A 22,883-nucleotide genomic window follows, 5' to 3' on the forward strand; every position below is an offset into this window, starting at 1 on the left:
AAGTTTGTTTTATTTAAAAAATTATTGTTATTATTAGGTGTGTTGTTATTGAACATCGTTGTAGCTTTTCTACAAACTAAAATATAAAAAATAAATATACGTATTGTTTTAAAAAAAGAAAGAATAATTTGTCCGACAGTATCCAGCCCCATGCCTTGGCCTAACTCTCTGCTGATTGGCTGAAATGCTAATCAATCTTCATTTCTCACACGTGATTGGATCTTAGGCGGGACATTTATTGAATGAATAGCGGAAATCGGGTAGACCGTGAGGCTGCATTTTGACAGGTTTGAACGCAGAATTAAGGTACAAAGTAAATTTAAATGGTGGTAGCTGTTGTACAATAATACGCTTTCATTGAATGGATAAAATTCGGTTAGGTTGTATCTGTTTTAGATATCTGAATGTGAAGCTAATTCTGTAACGAATCCGAACAATACAGCTGCCAAGTTAGCGACCTGAGCTAGCTGTGTTAGCTTTGTTAGCTGAAACTAGTCAACCTTGGGAAAAATGAAAGTAGAAGTCCATATCTTTTACTAAATAAGCATGTGATTTATTAAGGCATGCGATACATTCGTTACAAAGGGATAGAATTTATATCCGTCTAGAAATAGATAATATATGGAATTCATTTCAGCTGTAAAATTAAACCTTGTTTTCAGGAGTAAGTTATAGGATTAATAAAAAAAAATTCCACGCGCCGTGCAAAGGCGATTGTTGTCTGACTGACTGACTGACTGACTGACTGACAGACAGACAGATTTCTAGACCTTGCTAGAGAAAAGCGGTGTTTCTTTTAAACATCTACATGAAATGAACAAATAGAAGACACAAGGTACTTTTCTTAACAACTGTGCTAGATAGATAGGTGCACAACGTTTCTACACAAAACAGGACTTCTCAGTCATAAGTTGTGCACGTGTTTTTGAGGTTGTAGGAGGTAAAATCATTTAATGTTCTGATAAGATACTTTGTGTATCTTTTACCACATATTCTATAATCGCATAAGGACATACATTTACTTCCTGGAACCTTCTTCAGATTCATTTCAACTGCTAACTTTCCATCATGACTATCATCAAGGCACTAATGTCTCAGTGCCTGAGGAAGTTTGTGCAACTCTTAAACTGACTGGACTCTTCCATCTGCATTTCTGCTAGTTGAAAGCACTTGGACTACAATCAGACTGGAACATCCACTGATTTCACCTCATACACCCTCAGAAGCACTTGCACAACTGATGTCCAGAAAGTTTTGTTTTCTCTAGACATTTTGTAAACTTTGTGTATTTTGCTCTAGATCCTTCTATATACCAACCTACCTGTCCACCTACTTACCAGCTAACTTACCTACCCATCTACTTACTTACCTACCTACTTACTTGCCTACCTATCTACTTACCTATGTATTTACCTACCTATCTACTTACCTACCAACCTAACTAACTTACTTACTTACCTATCTAATTACCTACCTACCTACCTATCTATCTACCTACTTACCTACCTAACTACTTACTTTTGTACTTTCCTACCTACTTGCTTGCTTACTTACTTACCTATCTTCTTACTTACCCACCTATCTATCTACCTGCTTACTTGCCTACCTACCTACCTACCTATCTATCTACTTGCTTACCTACTTACTTAAGATCTTTCACTTTCCATGGAGAACAGTGGAATTCTAAAGAAAATATTCTTGTTGCTCTGTTGGTTCATTTCATATACATGTTTGTTGATGGGAAGCAAACCGTTTCATTTAAACATTCTTCATGGCCTTCTTTGACCTGTGCATTAACCCCACTACATTCTCAGACAAAAGGATATTAACTTTACCACTCCTTGTCATTGGGGTGGTACCCTCAATCTCACACTATAGTATGTTTCTTTTACTGTACTTAGAAAGATGCCTTGGTACATATTAAAGAATCCAAAGATAAGGATACAGTTTAGTACCCTTTTTTTCTTAGGTAGATGTATTGAATCACACACACTATATATTTTTCCAACAGGGCCCCTTGTGAATTCAATCAGAAGGGCACACTGCTTATAAACCAGCATGGTGGATTCTCAGTACTACCTCCCCAATGACATTGGGATCTCTGTTCTGGATTGTGCCGAGGCCTTCCGGCTGCTGTCACCTAAAGAGCAGCTGTACGCACATTACCTCTCACAGGCATCTTGGTATGGCGGTCTGGTGGTTCTGCTGCAGACCTCACCAGAGTCTCCATCCATCTACGTGCTCCTGCAGAGAATCTTCCGGAAGCAGACGCCTGCACAGCTGGACGCGGTGGCAGCTGCAGCAGGCCTGAGCTCAGATGAATACCAGGTGAGGAATGGACTTCGGTGCTCTCAGTTAGTAGCAGTACAGTATGAGCACAAATATCAATATTTGTTTCTCTTTTGTATCAGGCATTTCTTGTGTATGCTGCTGGGCTTTATGCAAACATGGGAAACTACAAGTCATTTGGTGACACGAAGTTCATCCCCAATTTGCCAAAGGTAGATTGTCTAAGACTGACTTGCTAATATCAGTTGTTTTATTATACAGAGTATTTCTACTTTTTTCCATACTTTTTCTTTCATTCATCTTTAGTAACTGCTATATCCTGGTCAGGGTGGCAGTGTACACTACCGGTCAAAAGTTTGGAGACACTTGATTTTAAGATCATGAGAAACATTTCAAACATTTTGATCTGAAGGTGTATCATTTTAAATGTTTGAAAAATATAATTGTGCCAACATATTCATTTCTTTCATTATAAAACTAACATTTTATGTACAAAAAATATTTTTTAAATGGATTACTTGGAGCGAAATAGTCAGAAAAGCAGCCAATAAGTGCGCAGCATAGGTGGGAACTCCTTTAATACTGTTTAAAAAGCATCTCAGGGAGATTCCTTGAGAAAATACCAAGAATACATTTCTGGAAATTCTAGGCAAAAACAGTGTCTACTTTGAAGATGCTAAAATTCTAAATTATTTTTATTTATTTGGTATTTTTCATCACAACATAATTCCCATAGTTTCATTTGTGTTATTCCAGAGTTTTGATGACTTTATTATTATTACTGGTATGGTAGCACTACTTGTATTGTTCGCTGCTTGATATATCGCTTTGCTTGTATTTTTCTCATTTGTAAGTCGCTTTGGATAAAAGCGTCTGCTAAGTGAATAAATGTAAATGTATTATTATTATGCAATGTGGGGAAATAAAAATGAGTGTGTCTAAACTTTTGATCGGTAGTGTATATGTTGTAATTTGTATATTTAAAAAAGTTCAGTTACTTAAATGTAAGTATATCTGACCGCAACACAATAAAACACAACATAGCAAATTTTAGCAAGAAAATATTTTGTCGAGATCCTTTCTAGACCTGATATGATAATCCAAAAGCTGCCCAGAAGATAAAATCAGTGGGTGCCAAATGTTATTAGAGAATATTTCTCTCCTATTCAGAATGTGAGATGCCCATTCATTCATCTGTCTCCCATAACACTTCATACTGGTCAGAGTCATGGTGGATCCAGATCCTGTTCCAGGACCATTGTGTGCGATGTAGAAATACACCGTAGATGGGATGCCAGTCCATTGCAGGGCAACATACGCACTCTAATTCACACACATTTCACACCTAGGGATAATTTAGAGTAGACAGCCAACTTTCTGGCATGCTTTTCAGTGGTGGGAGGAAATCAGAATGAACCATGTGGACACGTGGAGAACATGCACAGGGACTCCACACAGACAATAACCTGGTTATTGACTCATGCCACCCAGATGCCTATAGTAACACTGATTTACATTTTTAAATTGTGTAACTTTTAATAAGTGATAACCAACTCACTAAATGTCTGCACACATTTATAGTTACTTTTGTACAGAAGCAATCGCTATGTTTAAGAATATCATTCTGCATTCTGTCATAACCTATTGAGTATTGAAGGAGATGAAGACGTATACGTTTATTTATTTATTTTTTGTTCTGTTTTCAGGAGAAGTTTAAGGCAGTGGTATGGGAAAGCCAGGCCTATAAGGAGAACCCTGCTGAGATGGAGGCTCTGTGGAACACCTGCTCCCAACTCCTCTACTCCCTGGAAGACAAGCAGAAACAGCTTGGACTCGGGGATGAAGTAAGTCTGCTCTAATAAACTTTAACCTCCTGGTGGCTTTTTTTCATAACTCTGCCTTGTATAATCAGCAGAATGAATGATTTTGTCTTTCATAGGGGATCTCCACATACTTCTCAGGGAACTGCTGTTTAAAAGATGCCGAGTTGGCCCAAAAATTTCTAGACTCCAAGGTACAATCTTTAGAAAGTTAATAATGTCTGCAATGCTTTATTTTCTGTGAAGGCTTTATTTAATAGTTAAATAATTTCTTTTTGCAGATGCTTCCTTATGTAATTAAAACTACGTCTAATGCAATGTATGTTGCGGTAGAGTATTTTTTACCATGTTGCCTACCCCTTATTGAAGCCCATTTTGGAGAACTGGAGATTTGGTGCTAGTTGTCATACAGCATCTTTCCTGTTCAAATTTGTAACGTTATACCTCCCCAGAACCTGAGTGCCTACAACACACGTTTGTTTAAGAAGGCGTCAGAAGGGAAAAGCTGCTACGAGGTGCGCCTTGCCTCTGCAGTGAAGAAGGGTGAGGAAATAAAAAATAATTGAATGTTCCTAAATTTATATAACTTATGTCAGGAGAATCCGCTTAATTCATGGATCTATTATGGCTTTCCTCTGAGTTTCTTTCTCATGCCTATCTTACTATATTTTACAGATTGTGCTGTTGAGGGTGAGGGAGAGACTTGCTGTGGCACCTATGACTTTGAGGATGCTGTATTTTCTGTTCAGAGAGGAGACTATGCATATCTTATGGAGAAAGTCAGCCAAAACCTGGAAAAAGCTAAGGTGGATTGTGTAAACCACATATTTTCAGTGCAATATCCCAGCTCTTTTAGAACCTTAGAGAAATGCAGCTGTCTGCTTCTAAGTGTTTTTGTCCTTGTGCATAGGCTTATGCTGCCAATGAGAACCAGAGTCAAATGCTGGAGGAGTATATAAGAAGTTTCACCTATGGATCTGTGGATGCTCATAAGGAAGGCTCCCGTTTCTGGATAAAAGACAAGGGACCTATTGTTGAGAGGTGAATATAGAGCGAAAAAATTTGTTCTGTGTAATTGAAACTCGCCTGTAGCATATGTCTCGATTGGTTTGCATTTGAGTCGTTCCATCTCCGATTCCATATCAGATCACACCAACGTTACACTACAGTTAAGAGAAAGTATGTATTTCATTTACTCCTTTTAGGGAAATGTACTTGAATACTTTTGATAATCTTCTTAACTGAACTTGTCACAGGTAAGTGTTATTGTGTCATAAAATATAAAAGCTAATCATGTTCCAATATGTAAATACAGGCTATGCAAATTGCTGGACATTATATGTGCAACCTTGTTATTATACCAGTTTGTAGGGAATTACATAGTCTTTTTTTCATTAGGATAAAAGTATTGGCATTTCTATGCCTTTTTGTGTGATCTGAAATAAAATATCTTTACCCCAAAATACAGCTTTTTCTCTACTCCTCTTATTCCTCTGCCTGATAGTTACATTGGCTTCATTGAGAGCTACAGAGATCCATTTGGTTCAAGAGGCGAGTTTGAAGGTAAGTTTAAATTCTTATTTTGCTCTAGATGGCCATGATTAGCGCTGCAGATAGCTTGTTACATCTTCGCATTTCTGCTCCCTCACCCCAGGTTTTGTTGCTGTGGTGAATAAGGCGATGAGTGCCCGATTTGCACAGCTGGTAAGTTCAGCCGAAGTCTTGCTGCCCGAGCTGCCCTGGCCAGCTGCGTTCGAAAAGGATCACTTCCTCAAACCTGATTTCACCTCGCTGGATGTGCTCACCTTTGCTGGTAGTGGCATCCCAGCAGGAATCAACATTCCAAACTGTGAGTTCCACCATTCAGTAGAGTTTTCAGTGAATGTTGCAGATAGTTTGCAATAGTAAACATTGTCTCTTTTGCCAGATGATGATATTAGACAAACTGAAGGCTTTAAGAATGTGTCCCTTGGGAATGTGCTGGCTGTGGCGTATGCAACACAAAAGGAGAAACTCACCTTTCTGGAGGAAAAAGACAAGGTAATGCACAATGCTTGCTAATATGTATAGCAAACAGTTCTTCTTGTACACTAGTTTATATGTGCTATTTCCTTATACATTTAAAAGTGCCCCACATTAAAAAGTTCACAGCAAATTTACATTACAGTTGTAATTAAATGCAATTGATTTTCCTTTTTAATTTTTTTTTAAAAATACATGTTCTTTTATGCCTGCAGGAACTCTACATCAAGTGGAAAGGCCCTTCTTTTGAGGTGCAGGTGGGGCTACATGAGCTTCTGGGGCATGGCAGTGGCAAACTCTTCATGCAGGTGAGGGAGTTGTCTTACCTTGGCCTAGTGTTGTAAATACTTCAAGAATATAGGTATTAGAGTGTGGCTCAAGGCCTCACCAAATTTGTGTGTGTAGGATGAAAAGGGAAAATTCAACTTTGATCAGGCTGAGGTCCGTAATCCAGAGACGGGGGAATTGGTGAGTCTATTACACTACACTAACTTTTTACCTGTAGATCTCTGCCTGAACAATCCATGTTGGTCCTAGTCCAGTCTGATTTGGTTGATTAAATATGTCTATCCCTTTTGTCCATGTTATGTTATCAATCTAGATATCCCATTTGTGTGTGGCAAAGATGTCTTGTTTTTCCCCCTCTTTGAACACTTTGTACCCAACGTGATTGTGTTGATGGAGTGTGAGATGAGTATCCGTCTAATATTTTGAAAGAGAATGATGCCTTCATCTGTTATCGAACAGAATGAGGCAAAAAGAATAACATGTCCTGACATGTTATTCTTTTTGCCTCATTCTGTTCGATAAGGGCACTTTCTCAAAGGTCTTACTGACATAGACATAACCTAGAGCAGGGGTGTCCAATCGTATCCAGAAATGGCTGGTGTGGGTGCAGGTTTTCATTTCAGCCTAGCAGAAGCCACACGTGAGTCTACTGAAAGCCAACATCAACTGATTAAACAGCTGATTAAATCAGGTGTGGTGCCTGCTTGATTGGAATGAAAACCTGCACCCACACCGGCCCTTTCTGGATAAGATTGGACACCCCAGCTATAGAATTTGATAATCCTAAAAAACTCAAGGCAAGGCATTAGAAGACTAAAGTGGAGAACATTCTGAGCTAATGCTGTTACAACCACAATAGACTTACCAGAATGTTGACACTAAATGCTTCCTCATATACGGAAATTTATTTCGGCCTATATCTGGCCTATACATTTACACAACGAATGTACGTTTGGAATAACTTCATTCTAACAGATGAAAATCTTTGTATAGCGGATGTAACCGTTTGATTCAAAACCAAGCCACTGCACTGTTGCTAAAATGTCAGTGTGTTGACTGTCGACGCTCGACTGCACTTCTTTCTTTTAGATTAACAGCTGGTACAAAGGCTGTGAGACATGGGACAGCAAGTTCTCCACCATCGCTTCGTCATATGAGGAGTGTAGGGCTGAGTGCGTGGGGCTCTACCTCTGTCTGAACAAGCAGGTGCTTAGGTAAAGCAAATGCTGACCCACATACACACTTCAAGTATTTCATCTTGTGCATTGTAAAGTAGCTGACATGTTGCTGTGCTTGAAATGCAGCATCTTTGGCCATGAAGGTGAAGCGGCAGAGGAGGTAGTGTATGTCAACTGGTTGACCATGGTCCGTGCCGGTCTGCTAGGCCTGGAGTTTTACACACCAGAGAGCAAGAGCTGGAGACAGGTTTGCAATAATTTTAGTTTATAATTGATTGCACTTTTATTGGCATGACTCCTTTTACATGCAAAATTGCCAAAATGGTTACATAACACCAAGAGCTATAATAAGATCCCTGTACACTGCATTTCTAGTTAATTAGCTTACTTTCTAGTATGGAAACCTTTCTGAAAAAGTACACTGCTGTTTGCTTGGTGCTAACATAGGATAAAAAGCTGAAGTGAATAGATAACAAAATCAGTTCATAAAATGCACTGCATGGTTTCAGCATTAAACACTGCTCACTCCTTCATGAGGGTGTACTCACAGACAAATATACAAGACCTAACCAAGTGACCAGAATCATTACAAAGGCAGCACCCCAGGACACCAGCTGTATTTTTGTCTGTCAACAACTGACAGGACAAAAACTACCAACCAGTGTATTTATAGATTTGTTTTTTTCTGAGCAGACAGAATTTATGGATGCATCTTATTCTGACTTCTTATAAATCCTTTTCCTAGTTATTGAGAGCCCTTGAGCTTTCTCACTGTGTGTGCATTCCTATGTGTCTGTACGTGTGTGTTGTAGGCTCATATGCAGGCTCGTTTTGTGATCCTGCGTGTGCTGCTGGAAGCAGGAGAGGGTTTAGTGACCTTGAGCGAGACCACCGGGGCAGACGGCCAACCTGACGCCCTCATCACGCTGGACTGCAGTAAGATTGACACAGTGGGCAAGAGTGCCATCCAGAAGTTCCTCTGCAGTCTGCAGGTACATTAATGCCAATACCATTATTCGTGCAGCTTAGGTCACTTAATGTACTATAAAGCTTGTATGTAAAGATGTAGAATAAAAACAGGACATAATGTGTCCATTCTGTAGATTATGTACAAGGGATACGTTTGGCTCACGCACTAGTTTCATTTTCAACTCTAACTACTGAATAGTTGGAAAAATTTAATAAAAGATTTTTTTTTTTTAAAGTCACAAGGTTAATAGGAACAAATGATAATTGACTAAACGGGTCAGTGTTGTGCTGCTCAGTATTTGAATAATGATTATGCAGTGCCCTCCACTAATATTAGCACCCTTGGTAAATATGAGTAAAGAAGGCTATGTAAAAAATTGTCTTTATTGTTTAACCTTTTGATCTTTTGTTAAAAAAATTCACAAAAATACTCTGCTCTCATGAATATCAAACAAAACACAGGCTTATCAAAAAAAAAATTGTTAAATATAGGTGTGCAACAATTATTGGCAAACCTATGCATTCATATGATAAATGTATTTGAAGTATATATTTTTGTTCAGGGACTCGTTATTAAATTTCATCAAATGTCTGTGAAACTTGTTCTGTTTTTGAATCTTTGTTAATACAAATATTTACACGTTAACAAATTTGCTGGAAATAAATGCAATTGAATGTGAACTTTTTTTTTTTTTTTTGAGTTTGAGAAATATATTTGAATTATATTCCCATTGATATATATTTTTTTAATACACCTGGGTGACTAGGAACAGGAAATTGTTCAACCATGACTTCCTGTTTCACAGGGTATAAATATAAATATGAGGTAACACACAAGCCAAATTCCCTTAGTCATTCATAACAACGGGTAAGACAGAGGAATATAACTGATGTGCAGCAAAAGGTTGTTGAGCTTCACAAAATGGGAAGAGGCTATAAGAATATAGCAAAAGCATTGAAAATGCCCATTTCCACCATCAGGGCAATAATTAAGAAATTCCGGTCAACTGGAAATGTTATGAATCAACCTGGAAATGGACATGTGTTTATATTGTCTCGACACACTGTGAAGAGAATGGTTCGAGTGGCCAAAAAATCTCCAAGGATCACAGCTGGAAAACTGCGGAAGTTAGTTGAGTCTTGGGGTCAGAAAGTCTCCAAAACTACAATCCGAAGTCACCTACATCACCACAAGTTGTTTGGACGGGTTTCAAGAAAAAAGCCTCTACTCATCCAAAAACAAACTCAACCGTCTTCAGTTTGCCAGACACTACTGGAACTTCAAATGGGATCGGGGTCTATGGTCAGATGAAACCAAAATAGAGTATTTTGGTAATAAACACCAGAGGTGATTTTAGCGCACACCGAGAGGTAGCCATATGGAAAAGTACCTCATGCCCATGGTTAAACATGGTGGTGGCTCTTTAATGTTCTGGGGCTGTTTTTCTGCCAGAGGACCTGGACATTTTGTTAGGATACATGGCATCATGGACTCTATCAAATATCAACAGATATTAAATGAAAACCTGACTGCCACTGCCAGAAAGCTTAAAATGGGCCGTGGTTGGATCTTCCAGCAGGACAATGATCCAAAACATACATCAGAATCAACACAAAATGGTTTACTGACCTCAAAATCAAGGTCCTGCCATGGTCATTTCAGTTCCAAACCTGTTTTCCAACTGTTTATCCATGAAAGCAGAGTATTTATAAAATTTTTGTATATATATAAAACTATAAATAAATAAATAAATAAATATATATATTTTTTATTTTTAAACAAAGATCAAAAGTTTAACAATAAAGAATTTTTCACAGCTTTCTTTGTTCATATTTACCAAGGGTACCAGTATTGGTGGAGGGCACTGTATATAACAGTTATTCAGCAGAATGAGGAATAAAAGGATTCTGTTCTTTTTCATTTAAGTCCAAAGAAAACAGCATGTTCTTTATAAATCTCTACCCTTTCAGAATTTTAAATCTTTGAAATGAAATAAATTGGCTGTATATATTTTTGCTTATGATTAAGTAATAAGTGAGTAATTCCCTGATTTTATGCTGTCTGCCATCAGTATTTATTATTCAGTAAGTGACACTTTAAAACACTTTAAAACAAAACCAAAAAAAAACTACAGTTACAATATCAGGTCTGTGATTTGAATGAAACTGTTTTCCCCAGGTGCACAAGTCCACAGCTGATGTGGAGGGAGGCAGAGCTTTGTATGACCGCTACTCTGCAGTGACGGCTGATGGTGCTCACAATTTCCTGCGACTCCGCGAGACTGTGCTACTTCGCAAGGAAGCTCGCAAGATGTTTGTCCAGGCTAACACTCGAGTCAAAGGTCAGCTCACTACTAGTGCTCTTTTAAGACCAGAACTTACTGCATTTGCCCAAATTCCCTGTCTGAAGCAGCACTGTTGAATTCCTTTTAAAGGTGCATTCATATGTACTATTTGCATATTAAAGAGCCTATCATTTTATACTTGGCTCCATAGCTCAAAAATAAAATATTAAATGTTTTAACATTTTAAATTTCAGGTAAATTTATTGACTTATACCAATGTGTTAATTGTGTGTGTGTGTGTGTGTGTGTGTTGCAGTGAACTTTAAGCAGTTACAGTTTAGTCCACTTGATTCCAAAATTACCCTTTACAATACAGCTTCCTAGTCAGAAATTATGCTCACTACATGGGGAACATGGTGTTTTATAACCTTTGTAAGGAACTATAAACTTTTTAAACAATATATTCAATACAATGGCATTTAAAGATTCAACCACCAGATGTAAAAACTAAAAGATGCCACATATGCAATAATTTAGACCCGTTTTCATAGGTGAAGCAAGGGTCATTTAGTCAGAAACAATTGACAACCAGAAATATAACATGGAAACTTTTAGTCACTGTTTAATTAATTAAATGCTCATACACCTCTTTTAAACCACCCCTCCCTTTTTTTTCTTTAAAGCAAACATTGTGTTGCATTTTTGTGCGTTACCTTTGAACTGTTTGTGTTTCAGGTAAGGCTGTGGAACTGGAGGAGTATGAGGCGAGTGCTGCAGGCCTAATCCAGTCTTTTACCCAGCGCTTCACTGAGGATGCTGAGGAACTGGAGGCTCAGCTGCTGGAAATGGCCTCCAGAGATGCAGCCTGCTGGTCTGAGAGCTAATCTTTCAGATGATAACTGCCTTAAGCCTGCAGGTGCAAGCTGCATCAGAGAAAGAAATGATAAAATGAGATAGAAAGAGGCTGTAAAAGGTACCCTGGAAGTGACTGTGGAGGGGGGGAACCCAAAACCTAACTAACCCAGTTTTTCTGCCTACACATGCACAATGCTTAATGCTTTGCTTGTTCTTCCACAAAGAACATAACTGTTAACTTACTTTTTCCTCTCAGCTCTATGTATGCCAATGTCAGTAAGTCAGGTTTTTTATTTAGAATATGCAATCACTCCTCTGTATTTGAGATGGGACCACAGCCTACGCCTCCCACACAGATGGATATGTGTTAAAGCATCGATGAGAGAAAATGTGTTGTGTGAAGGCGGAGTGGGAGAATCACTTATGTAACCTAAACCTGTTGCACTTCTGTGAACATTTTAACAAATACACTCTACGTATCAATCATCTTTATGTACTGATCAGCAATGCCTCACATAATCAACTGACTAGTCAAATTTCAAGTTTAGTGGGATGTTTAGGAGTTATTGGACTTTGATTTTCTTGAAGGAATTAGACCTAAAAGAAGACTTTGATTGCTGACGAGGGAAGCATTTCCTACCAAATAAAGTCATTTTTCAGAGTCTCTTCTTGTTCTCTCTTTGTTTTAACAGCAATTACAGTATTAAACATTTTATGTAAGAACAAGCTTATTCTACCATCAACAAGCACTTCATTGTCTTATTGATGTTTGTCATGCATTAATCATTTGATTCAACACTGTAATTGGGGACCCATTAAAAAATAATTAAACCCTAAAAAAAAAAAAAGCCAGAAACATTTTTTTAAATTTATTTTTTAAGTTTATTGACATCTTAAAGGCATTGATTTACACAGTATCACAATTTACGTTTTTCTGCTCACTATAAACAGCAAACCTTAGCATATATTTAAGTCCCTGTTTGCTCAGAAATGCCATTGTTTAATAAACAGGCTAGGATTTTCCCAATCCTGGTCCTGGACACCCACACTGCATATTTTACTACAATACAGTTCTAACACTGAATTCACAAAGATTTTTAAAAATGTTTTATCTGATGAATGGAGCTGGTATGTTGTGGGTAGTTTAAACACTAAAATGTGCAGCATAAAGGGACTACAAGGCAAAGCATGGGAAATGTTGGACTATACCATATAGAGAGTAAGTAGAAGCATCACTGTCTTCATACATCTGTTTTGTATTATTACAGAAAATTTAATAATCACTTCCCATTTTGCAGAATCTATAAGAATATCTCTCTGATCCCATATGAATGAACCACAAAACCATTTGGCATGAAATATAAATAAAATAGAACTAGTTGTAAACAAGATTTTCAGTTTTAGTATTCACTTATCTAAAGATAAATTAATAAAACTTTTCAGAAGATTTAGGAAATGTACAGAGTTATTAACCAATTATTTAACATCTCAATGCGTTTCCACCCGTTGTGGGTCATCAGCTGTTCTCCCCTTTTTCGAAGGTAATGTTTTTCAACCTTCTCAGTACCAGGTCACATTATGAGGCTTCCCCTGAAAGGTCCAAAGCGCCCCCTCTGGTCAACCTACTGGATTTCATGTCTGGATTGGAGTGCTGGTAAATGAGTGGAGCACTGCTGGTACCCATGTTCTGCAGGTCCTGAATTTGAGCATCCAGAGGAACTGGTATTAACTTTTCACTTCTTCTCCAGTACAGGCCATACTCGTCTGGCTGGTCCACTCCAAATTTTATGGCGCAGAGCTGTGCCAAAGCTTCTCCACTGATCCCTGCCTTCCATTGCAATGTCTTCACCAAACTACATTCACCATCTTGGAACAGCACCTTTACAAACCTCTGTAGGATAGAATGATATTACCACTTGATATATTGTATCTTGTATATTATTCTACAATATAATAAGGTTATTCTACAAAAGAAGACCCAGTAGCTGACCTGTTTTATGTCATTCTGGCTCTTGGATTCAGTGCTACGACGGTGGCTCCACTCCTTCAGGGATTCCTTGACTTGGTGGGTAAGTCCACTGGAAGCCACAGCTTCTGGCTCACTCTGTATATAGGTAAGGCTGGCATAAACACTGGTCAGATAGTATCCACCTGACGGAAGGTGATGAGTTAGTAAAAGTAGAACAGGCCATATGTAACTTTTTTTGTTGAATAATACATAATATCTTTACCCTCTCCTGTGAGCCAAGAGGTTTCTAGCAGCTCCATCATGTACTCCACCTCTAGAGAAAGCTCAGGTATGTTGCACTGAACAATCACATAGGAAAGAGCTGGAAGGAATTCATCAGCTCCAAATTTCTGCCCTGAGAAGTATTATGAGTTTTAAGGAAATACAAAAAGACGTTTTGTATGACTATAAAACAAAACTATATATTTCATAATGATTTACATATCTGTACTGTTCAAGGGAACAAATTCACAAGGAGAGTCATATTCATATACAATCCTCACCAGTATTGGTCTTCATGGCTTTATAGATGAGCTTACAGATCTGCAGGAGCAAAACTACTTTGTCAATTGGTGAATAGGCACGTCTCATGAGAGACATCTTGTGCTTTATCTTCTCAATGCCATGAGCATCAGGCACAGCCACCTGAACGCCAAAAAGGTCTCGTGGTGAAGCATCTCTGGCTCTCTTCATACTTTCAGCCAGCCTCTTAAAGGAGCCATCATGTTCATGCATATTATAGAGTGCTGTATCAATCTGCCCTTTCAGAGGTTTTAGTACACAGCGGAACAGGGCTTTTTCCAGTGTCTGATCTGAAAAAACACATGTATAGACACACCTAGCTTATTCTCATGATGCTTAGAAATAAAGTGTTTATATAAAAGGCACTTCCAAAATTGTTTGGAGTCTGTGCTGTGTACCTTTCTCATCCTCAGGCACTAGGGTCTCAATGGGGGGCTCAAGCTCTCCACATTCCAAGAGGAACACCTTAGCCTGGTCAATAAAGAGACGCAAACCTTGCAGCAGCTCCAAAGTGGTTGTTAGGCACTGTGGCTTCAGTGCTTCCCTTTGCTCCCTCAAGAAGTCCTGTACCAGAGCCCCAAATGCTATACGCCTGTCATGAGATAGGTCTTCTACCAGCCGTATGACTCTCTTCCCTGGCACAAAGAAGGACACAAAGGCTGCGCTCATCTTTTGCAGAGCTGAAACAGACTGGTGGGGAGGATGAGGAGAGGGGATGATAGGGTTACTAGTGCCCCGTGTGAGGGAAGGCCTCTGAGGACTCTCCTCAGTTTCATCAAGGCTGCTAAGGGAGCTGCTGCTGTCCAACTCGGTGAGGGATGGTGCCTTTCTTTTCTCAAGTACTAGTCCGATGTCTTCATCCTCATTTTCCTCTTCACTCTCCACTGTGATTTTTCTTTGTGCCTGTGTGTATATACATGCACAAGTTATAAAGCAAATGACTAAACCATACAAAGGAAACTTTACTGTGAATTGCATTTTATTAGGGAATATCCTATTCATTCATGCATTAAACTGCAATCGTTAGTTATACACTGATGGCACTGTATGATTGAGGGCAGTGTGTGTTATACCTGCAGAAGTGCTTTGGGCAACTGATAGTCCTCCTCCTCAGCTGTAGGAGAGAGGTTCGAGGTGACTATTGCTGAAGCCTTTTTCAGGAGAGCAAGACAAGGCTGTAGGTAATCTGAATCTCCCTCAACAACTTCAGCATTGTTCTTATCCTCCTCGTTGGTCTGAACCACTTGAGTTTGCTTCACATTCTTTCCTTTACTCTTGGCTTTTGCAAGTAGTGGTGGAGGTGGTGGTGGGGTGATGGGGGGTGAGAGTAAACTGGAGTTTTCGGTGGAGACGCGAACCTTTATACTGTGTTTAAAGTGATGGCGCTTGTGCATGGCACCACGATTAGGATGCTCTTGTAGGAATAGTGGGTTTATGAAGCATAATGCTCCCTGCCCTGCTCCCAAATCAAGTTCAGAAGGACTTCTGGTGTGAATTGGGCAGAACTCCTGGAACAATGTTTCACTGGTGCTAGAAGATGTGGTAGAGTGTTGTGATTTAGGATTTGAGAGTACAGGTGCATCATGTACTGGTGGAGGACCATTCCGAGGCCCACGGAAGTTTAACTGGGAACTCCAGAACTCTGTATGAAACATGGCAAAGGATCATTTTAATGTTCATTGTTATGCTGTACAAAAGTACTTAAAGGAGCTCGAAAATGAAGGTTTTGACCATTTTTATATCTTAATCATAGTCCAACCTGAGCTTCAGTGCTGAAACTAAACCTAACCTTTGCTCATACCATAACCTACATTGTAATGATAGTAAATATAGATTGTCACAAACTGAGTTTCCATAGTCTTTAAATGACTTGGATGACCACAGTCTACAGTAAAACCACCATGTACTTACCCACACCCATATGAGAGATAGATTCCAACTGTTTGTGGGATGAAGCCCTGGCTATGGCCTCTGGCAACTCGAGAGTGAAGGGAAGAACATCCCTAATGTAAAGTTAGTTAAATGCATAACTGAATTTAAAAAAACAGTAAAAGAACTGAATAAGAAGTGTCAGAAATTAGCTGATTAATACCGGCTGACACAGTAGAAGGCAATGAGTCTACAAAGATCTGGGAAGCTGATGGCTGAGCTTTCCAAAGAGAAGGCTGGGGGGATAGAGGATGACTGTTAGTAATGTCCACATTCATCAAATGTAATTGTTCAACACCAAACTCAGTCCAATTAAATAAAAATTAAAATAAAATATATATATAAAATGACCATCATGTTCTGTCTCTTGCTTATCATATTACTTACTTGAATCCTTCTCTCGGATGACAAACTGTTTGACAAAAGATGGCACACTGTCATCTGTTAGCCTGAGACACAGCATTTTCTTCTGGGATGTACTCGACTTTCGCACCAGGAAAGTCTACAAAATGTGGAGTAAACATTACATTTTACAATATATATATATTTTTGTATTTTGTCCATGATTCTTAATCTTTGTGAGCCTTATATTGTATGAAACTAAAGTCGTTTCCTAGGAAACACTTGAAGACTTAGTTTTTTTTGTTGATGCCAGATCTATGGGAGTGGAGAGCACCTTAACCTTTCTGGAGGCTGTGACAAATTTGAACAAATTTTGAGTAATATGCATTAAAGCATTTGGCAGTGTCAATTTGTGAAGGTGTTCCTCACCCCTGGGGGTTCACGCTGTAGGATGTGAAGTGCTGTGGCTGAGTTGATGGACAACTGCAGCCATACGGGGTATGTGAGCAGCAGGCGGTCCAGCACACTGATGCTCTTCAAGGAGCCTCTTTGAGGACATGTCCTCTTCTCTCCTACTGGATGGGCATCTGGATAGTCATACACATGGCCCTCCTGCATCTAAAACATATTAATCAATACCTGAGAAAGTGACTCGCACAAGCACACATCTTGGGCAGTCCTGAGGTCTCAAGAAATTCCCAATTAGAATAATCCTATATAGTTAATTGTGCAATGAAGTTCATTGAAATTTCAGGCAAGTGTTTGGCTTATTGTGTGAGAATTCTACAAAAAGCTTCTCATCACAGATGCAGTTTATTTGTAAACAACGTGTTACATTTAAATATAAAGAAATAATTCTGCAACTTGCCTGTCGATACAAATGTATGGAAAGGGTGCAATGTTCAATTGCTCAATTTAAATGCAAAACAATTGAATTAACCCACTGAAGTCCAAGAATGCTTAGCTATTTCTACTACTTTCATTAAACAAAATAATGAATTTGACTTCAATTCACATTCCAGGCACCTACAGTATTAGCGTAACTCTGACTGATCGAATGCGTAATGATATCAAGTCCAAGACTTAGTTGAAATTGTTTTCAATTACTTCAGAAAACTTTCAGACATGTAATTGGTTGTTTCTAATCTTTTAAATAATAGCTTTATTAGTACTACCAATTGTACATGTTGTACATACAGTAGTGGAGGTGAAATTCAGATGAGATTGCTCATATGCTATCTACACACATTTCTCATTTTGTGGTGATAAAATGTCATAATTTTATAACAATATGATAGTGCTGTTGTAGAGAGCTTATTTTAGTAGGCCTGATGCATGTTTCCCATGTCAGCAGATATGAAATGAAACTATATACATTTTATGTAATGATCAACTTTTGTCCTAACCATTACGGTCCTGAGATGAACAGTTTAAATGTTTTGTTAATAAAATGTTAATTAAAATAAATGCAGTGCTTACAAAGAACAACTGTACCATTCTTACCCTCTGTAATCCCCTTTTGATAAATACTCAACTTTTTTTATTCTCTTTTCCAGTCATCTCATATGGATTGTGTAAATTGTTCCGTTTACGGTTGATTTCCAAACAAACACGTGCCATATTTCTCCTGCTGATCTCCTGTTCTTACTGGTTTTTGGAAACTCCCTCTGGGCTCATTCCTCCTCCTGGTCATGTGAGTGCTGTGTGTCATGACCTGACTAATTTCCTAACATTTCTGCATCGACCTTCTCTGACTGAACCTGTCTATTCTCAGTCCTTAACATATCTTTAATTTCATCATAAAAATATGAAATATCATTTTACAAAATGACAAAGCCCTAAATTTAATTGAGAAACAAAAACAGAACCTGCAATAATGTAAACTTAACGGTCCTTCACAACTGCTGCAAATGTTACCCACTGCAGGGTGCTATAACTACAGCTTGCTTGGTTTAAAATGTTTTGTTTTTTAACAAATATGTTTCAAATGAAATTAAATTTCTGTCAAACCCAAGCTTTGCTTCCACTCTGTGAACAAGTTATCCATTGTGAGATTAGAATCAGGCTTATCTTATATACAGCGTATCCACGAAGTCACAGATTTCACATTTATTTAGAAAAAAGAATTATTAGCAACGTAACTGTATGCATGCAGCAGTGGGTTACATTGACAATTGCGGTTCTCCACAGTTCTAGTCATCCATCCAGCCATCCATACATTTTCAGTACTGCTTATCCTACACAGGGTTGCAGGAAGCCTGGAGTCTATCCCAAGGAACTTGGAGCACAAGATGGGGGACACCCTGGACAGGGTGCCAACCCATTGCAGGACACAATCGCACACACTCAGTCACACACTATAGACAATTTGGAGATGCCAGTCCGCCTACAATGCATGTCTTTGGACTGGAAACCGGAATACCCGGAGGAAGCCCCAGAAGCACATGGAGAACATGCAAACTCCGAGTACACAGGGCAGAGGCGGGAATCAAACCCCCAACTCTGGAGGTGCGAGGCAAACATAGTAACCACTGAGCCACCATGCCCCCTCTAGTCATTCACTGAATCTGAAACCAAAATAAATATTGTGCAATGTGTAACAAAATGAATCAGTACTTGAAACTATTATAATATAAATCAGTTTCTGATCAATTTGTAGTGTCTACTGACAGGTTGGGCAGTTCTATAACACTTTGTGTCAATAATTAACATTTTATTAATAATTTAACTTTAGATTCAGGATTTATTTTCAGCTAGCAGATTAGCATGTTTTTTGAGAGAGTGTAAGTGCACAGAGCAAAACTAATCAGTAGGAAGATTTTAGTGTTAAAAAGTTTGGGTACCCCTGGCATAGGCTGCTTCTGAGTGGGATGGTGAAGAATACTATTTTCTAGCAGCAGATGGCTGCTATAGCAACACTAGCCCACACATCCTACTGGGCATTCCCACCCACTGACACACACTTATCTGGGAAAAAAACCAAAAACTTTCAAACTCACTTTAGTACCTTTTATAGCTCACAGAATTTTACAAAGTACATTTGAAGACATATAGGACAGAATTAAATGTCTATCGCTTAACCATGTTAAGCATTATAAAGGTTTTACAACATACCTTCTTGTGGTGTATTTTATATTCTATTAAGATGTTTCTATAATCAATAATCATGTTTTATTTTACTACACTAAAGTTCTATACACATTCCATAGTTCAGCCTTTTCTTAAAATTCTTTAGACAGAGATTTATAAGACGTTCTCAGAGATGGCTTTTTGACTTGAAGAAAGAAAAAAAACAAACTTCTATGATGTGAAGAGATTACAGAGTTCGTGTTTAGGCAGGAGGGGTAGAGTACAGTTCTACTTATAGGGTGTGTAAATGAGCCTAGCAAGTCCAGGCTTGGTGAAGTGGAAGCCTATAAGTATGTGCTTTGGAGGCGTTTGTGGTAGTTTTGCATAACAACCATGAGCCTATAAGTGGTATCATGGAACTGTTTAAAATACCACACTGTTAACTCATTCCAGGTTTTGTGTTATGTACAGTCTCAGGAAAAAAATCTGTTAATTGTACCTTTCCTTGTCGCTGGTGTGGTTTCCTTATCTTTTGTACCTTTAATAGTCTATGTAAACATTTAAGGTACATGATTGGACCATAATTACCTTTTAGAGTAAAGCTTTAAAGGTACAACCCCAATTCCCAAAAAAGTTGGGACAGTATGGAAAATGCAAAAAACAAACAAAAAGAGTCATTTGAAAATTCAATTCACCCTGCACTATACAATGTTTTACTTTGTGAATTTAATTTATTTTTGAAAATATACACTCATTTCAAATCTGATGACTGAAACACACTCCAAAAAAGTTGGGACAGTCTTCTGTTTGCCATTGTGTAACATCACCTTTTCTTCTAATAACACTTATTAAGCATTTGAGCACTGAAGACACCGGTTGGTTAAGTTTAGCATTCATCCATTATGCATTTCTTCAGCTGCACATCTGTACAGGGCTTTCATTGCCTTATTTTGCGCTTCATAATGCACCACACATTCTCAATCAGAGACAGGTCAGGACTGCAGGTAGGGCATGCTAGCACCCACACACTCTGCTTACACAACCATGCGCTTGTAATCCGGACAGAATGTGGTTTGGCGTTGTCCTGCTCTGGATGGCAGCATATGTTCTCCAAAATGTGTACATATCTTTCTGCATTAATGGTGCCCTCACAGATGTGCAAGTTACCCATGCCATGAGCACTGACACACCTCCATACCATGACAGAAGCTGGCTTTTGGACGTAACGCTGATAATAGCTTGGATGATCCTTTTCCTCTTTTTCCTGGTGAACATGATGGCTGTTTTGTCCAAAAACTATTTGAAATGTCGACTCGTCAGACCATAAAACACGATTCCACTGTGCTACTGTCCATCTCAGTTGAGACCAAACCAAGAGAAGTCGGTGGCGCTTCTAGACAGTGTTGATGTATAGCTTCTGCTTTGCATAGTAAAGCATTAACTTGCGTCTGTGGATGCAGCAGCGAATGGTGTTGATTAACAAAGGTTTACCAAAATATTCCCGAGCCCATGTCAGGATATCCATTACAGACTCATGACAGTTTTTAAGACAGTGACGTCTGAGGGATCGGAGATTACGCGCATTCAGAAGAGGTTTTTGACCTTGCCCTAAAAGAGTCCTTGAATCTTTTAATTATATTGTGCACTGTAGAAGGTGAAATGCCCCAAATCCTACCGATTCAAAAAACTATGCAGTTGATTAGGTAAAACATCAAATACCTTGTATTTATACGTTTTTTCGTTTAAATACAAGTCAAAGTACATTGACAAATCACTCCTCTTTGTTTTTATTAGCATTCTCCATACTGTCCCAACTTTTTCAAAATTGGGGTTGTACACTGTGCACTGAGGTACCACCACAGCAACAAGGAACATTACAGCTCCCTTTTTGTATAATGTCTAGAATAAAAACATGTCCGTTACTCTATACACCAAGAAACACCAGAAGACACCAATAATTTAAAGTCAAACACATGTCCAGAAAATCTAAGTTAATAGACATAATGTTGATCCAGTCCTATTTTTCAAAGTGCTGGAAAGGGAAAACAGTGTTGTAAGATCAGATGAGTGTGAAATGAATTGTAGTCAACACACATCTCATCTCATTTTCAGGACAACTCATTGCGTTGCACTTGTGCATTTGTGATTGTGGAGATAAAGCAGTGAGATACAGTTGGAAGATTCTGAGTCTATGAAGAAGGAAGTGCTCAGACAGCTCACAAAGCTCTGCTGTCTCTGTCCTTCCCCGAGGGAGACATCAAGTTTATCCAGGAACAACACGCCAAGCACTAATCTAATGCAAACCAAAAGACTGACCTAAACTGTAACCCTCTAAAACACACAGATTTACCGCCGTGAAAACAAACTATCCGCTTACCTTTCCACCTCCGCGATTCTAGTTAGAGTTATAGTAGCTGGAACACTACTCCGTGCCACAAAGCTGTCAGATCCATGAAACGTGCTGGACAGCAGAATATTCAGACTAACTCTTGGTGTTTTTGCTCGGCAGGTTAGTTCCTCTTCCACGTGTGTGAGAAGATGTCGTCCAGCTTCTTTCCCCCGAGTGTGTGAAACTGTGATTCAGGCATTATTCACACTCCGTCTTCCTCTGCGTGCTTTCCGCTGTGTGATCTTTGTGAATGGGAAAACCAAAAGTTCCAGTGCTTTGCTGAAGTCATTTTGCGCATGCGCCTGGTTTAACCTGGAAGGTAGCCTACACCTTGTGGGCAGTATTGTGAGCTGGACACTTAAGTCAAGTTCAGAGCAAAACTGACGTCAGTAGAGGCTACGGAAATGTTTCCTGTGTGAGTAAACTTAACTGTACGGTTTGATAATGGGTTTTAGGAATTTGACTCAAGAGCTAATTTGCATGGCTTTATATTTTATGTTAGTTGTTTCCTGGGCCGCTTTACTACTACTACTGCTACTATTACTATTACTATTACCATGACTACTACTATTACTAATATTACTATTACTACTACTACTAATAATATTAATATTACTACTACTACTGCTACTACTACTACTACTACTACTACTAATATTAATATTTTTACTACTACTATTACTACTACTACTGCTACTACTACTAATAATAATAATATTAATATTTCTACTACTACTGCTATTACTATTACCATTACTACTACTACAACTAATATTACTATTACTACTTCTGCTGCTGCTACTACTACTATCACCATTATTACTACTATCACTACTATTGCTACTACTAATTATTATTATTATCCATCCATCCATTTTCTATACCGCTTATCCCTTTCAGGGTCACGGGGAACCTGGA

General features: G+C 38.6%; 2 protein-coding genes across 2 annotated transcripts; one reads left to right on the plus strand and one right to left on the minus strand.

The window, feature by feature from the left end:
* Positions 1-209: 209 nt before the first annotated feature.
* dpp3 (dipeptidyl-peptidase 3) lies at positions 210-12,539 on the plus strand. The gene is made up of 18 exons (XM_053649137.1): positions 210-306; positions 2,012-2,328; positions 2,412-2,501; positions 3,996-4,133; positions 4,229-4,303; positions 4,562-4,652; positions 4,785-4,915; positions 5,020-5,150; positions 5,614-5,672; positions 5,764-5,958; positions 6,037-6,149; positions 6,347-6,439; positions 6,537-6,599; positions 7,509-7,633; positions 7,724-7,844; positions 8,410-8,589; positions 10,746-10,908; positions 11,587-12,539. The coding sequence occupies exons 2-18, from the start codon at positions 2,059-2,061 to the stop codon at positions 11,733-11,735; spliced, it is 2,187 nt and encodes a 728-aa protein (XP_053505112.1). The 5' UTR covers positions 210-306; positions 2,012-2,058; the 3' UTR covers positions 11,736-12,539.
* A 25-nt stretch (positions 12,540-12,564) lies between these two features.
* On the minus strand, positions 12,565-22,248 carry rin1a (Ras and Rab interactor 1a). The gene is made up of 11 exons (XM_053649136.1): positions 21,954-22,248; positions 16,937-17,125; positions 16,553-16,667; positions 16,329-16,401; positions 16,148-16,239; positions 15,310-15,878; positions 14,635-15,139; positions 14,218-14,526; positions 13,938-14,069; positions 13,697-13,857; positions 12,565-13,597 (listed from the first exon to the last, which is right to left on the minus strand). The coding sequence occupies exons 2-11, from the start codon at positions 17,123-17,125 to the stop codon at positions 13,283-13,285; spliced, it is 2,460 nt and encodes an 819-aa protein (XP_053505111.1). The 5' UTR covers positions 21,954-22,248; the 3' UTR covers positions 12,565-13,282.
* Between the last annotated feature and the right edge of the window lie 635 nt (positions 22,249-22,883).

This window comes from Ictalurus furcatus, chromosome 18 (genome assembly GCF_023375685.1).
Source record: "Ictalurus furcatus strain D&B chromosome 18, Billie_1.0, whole genome shotgun sequence".
Taxonomy (NCBI): Eukaryota; Metazoa; Chordata; class Actinopteri; order Siluriformes; family Ictaluridae; genus Ictalurus; species Ictalurus furcatus.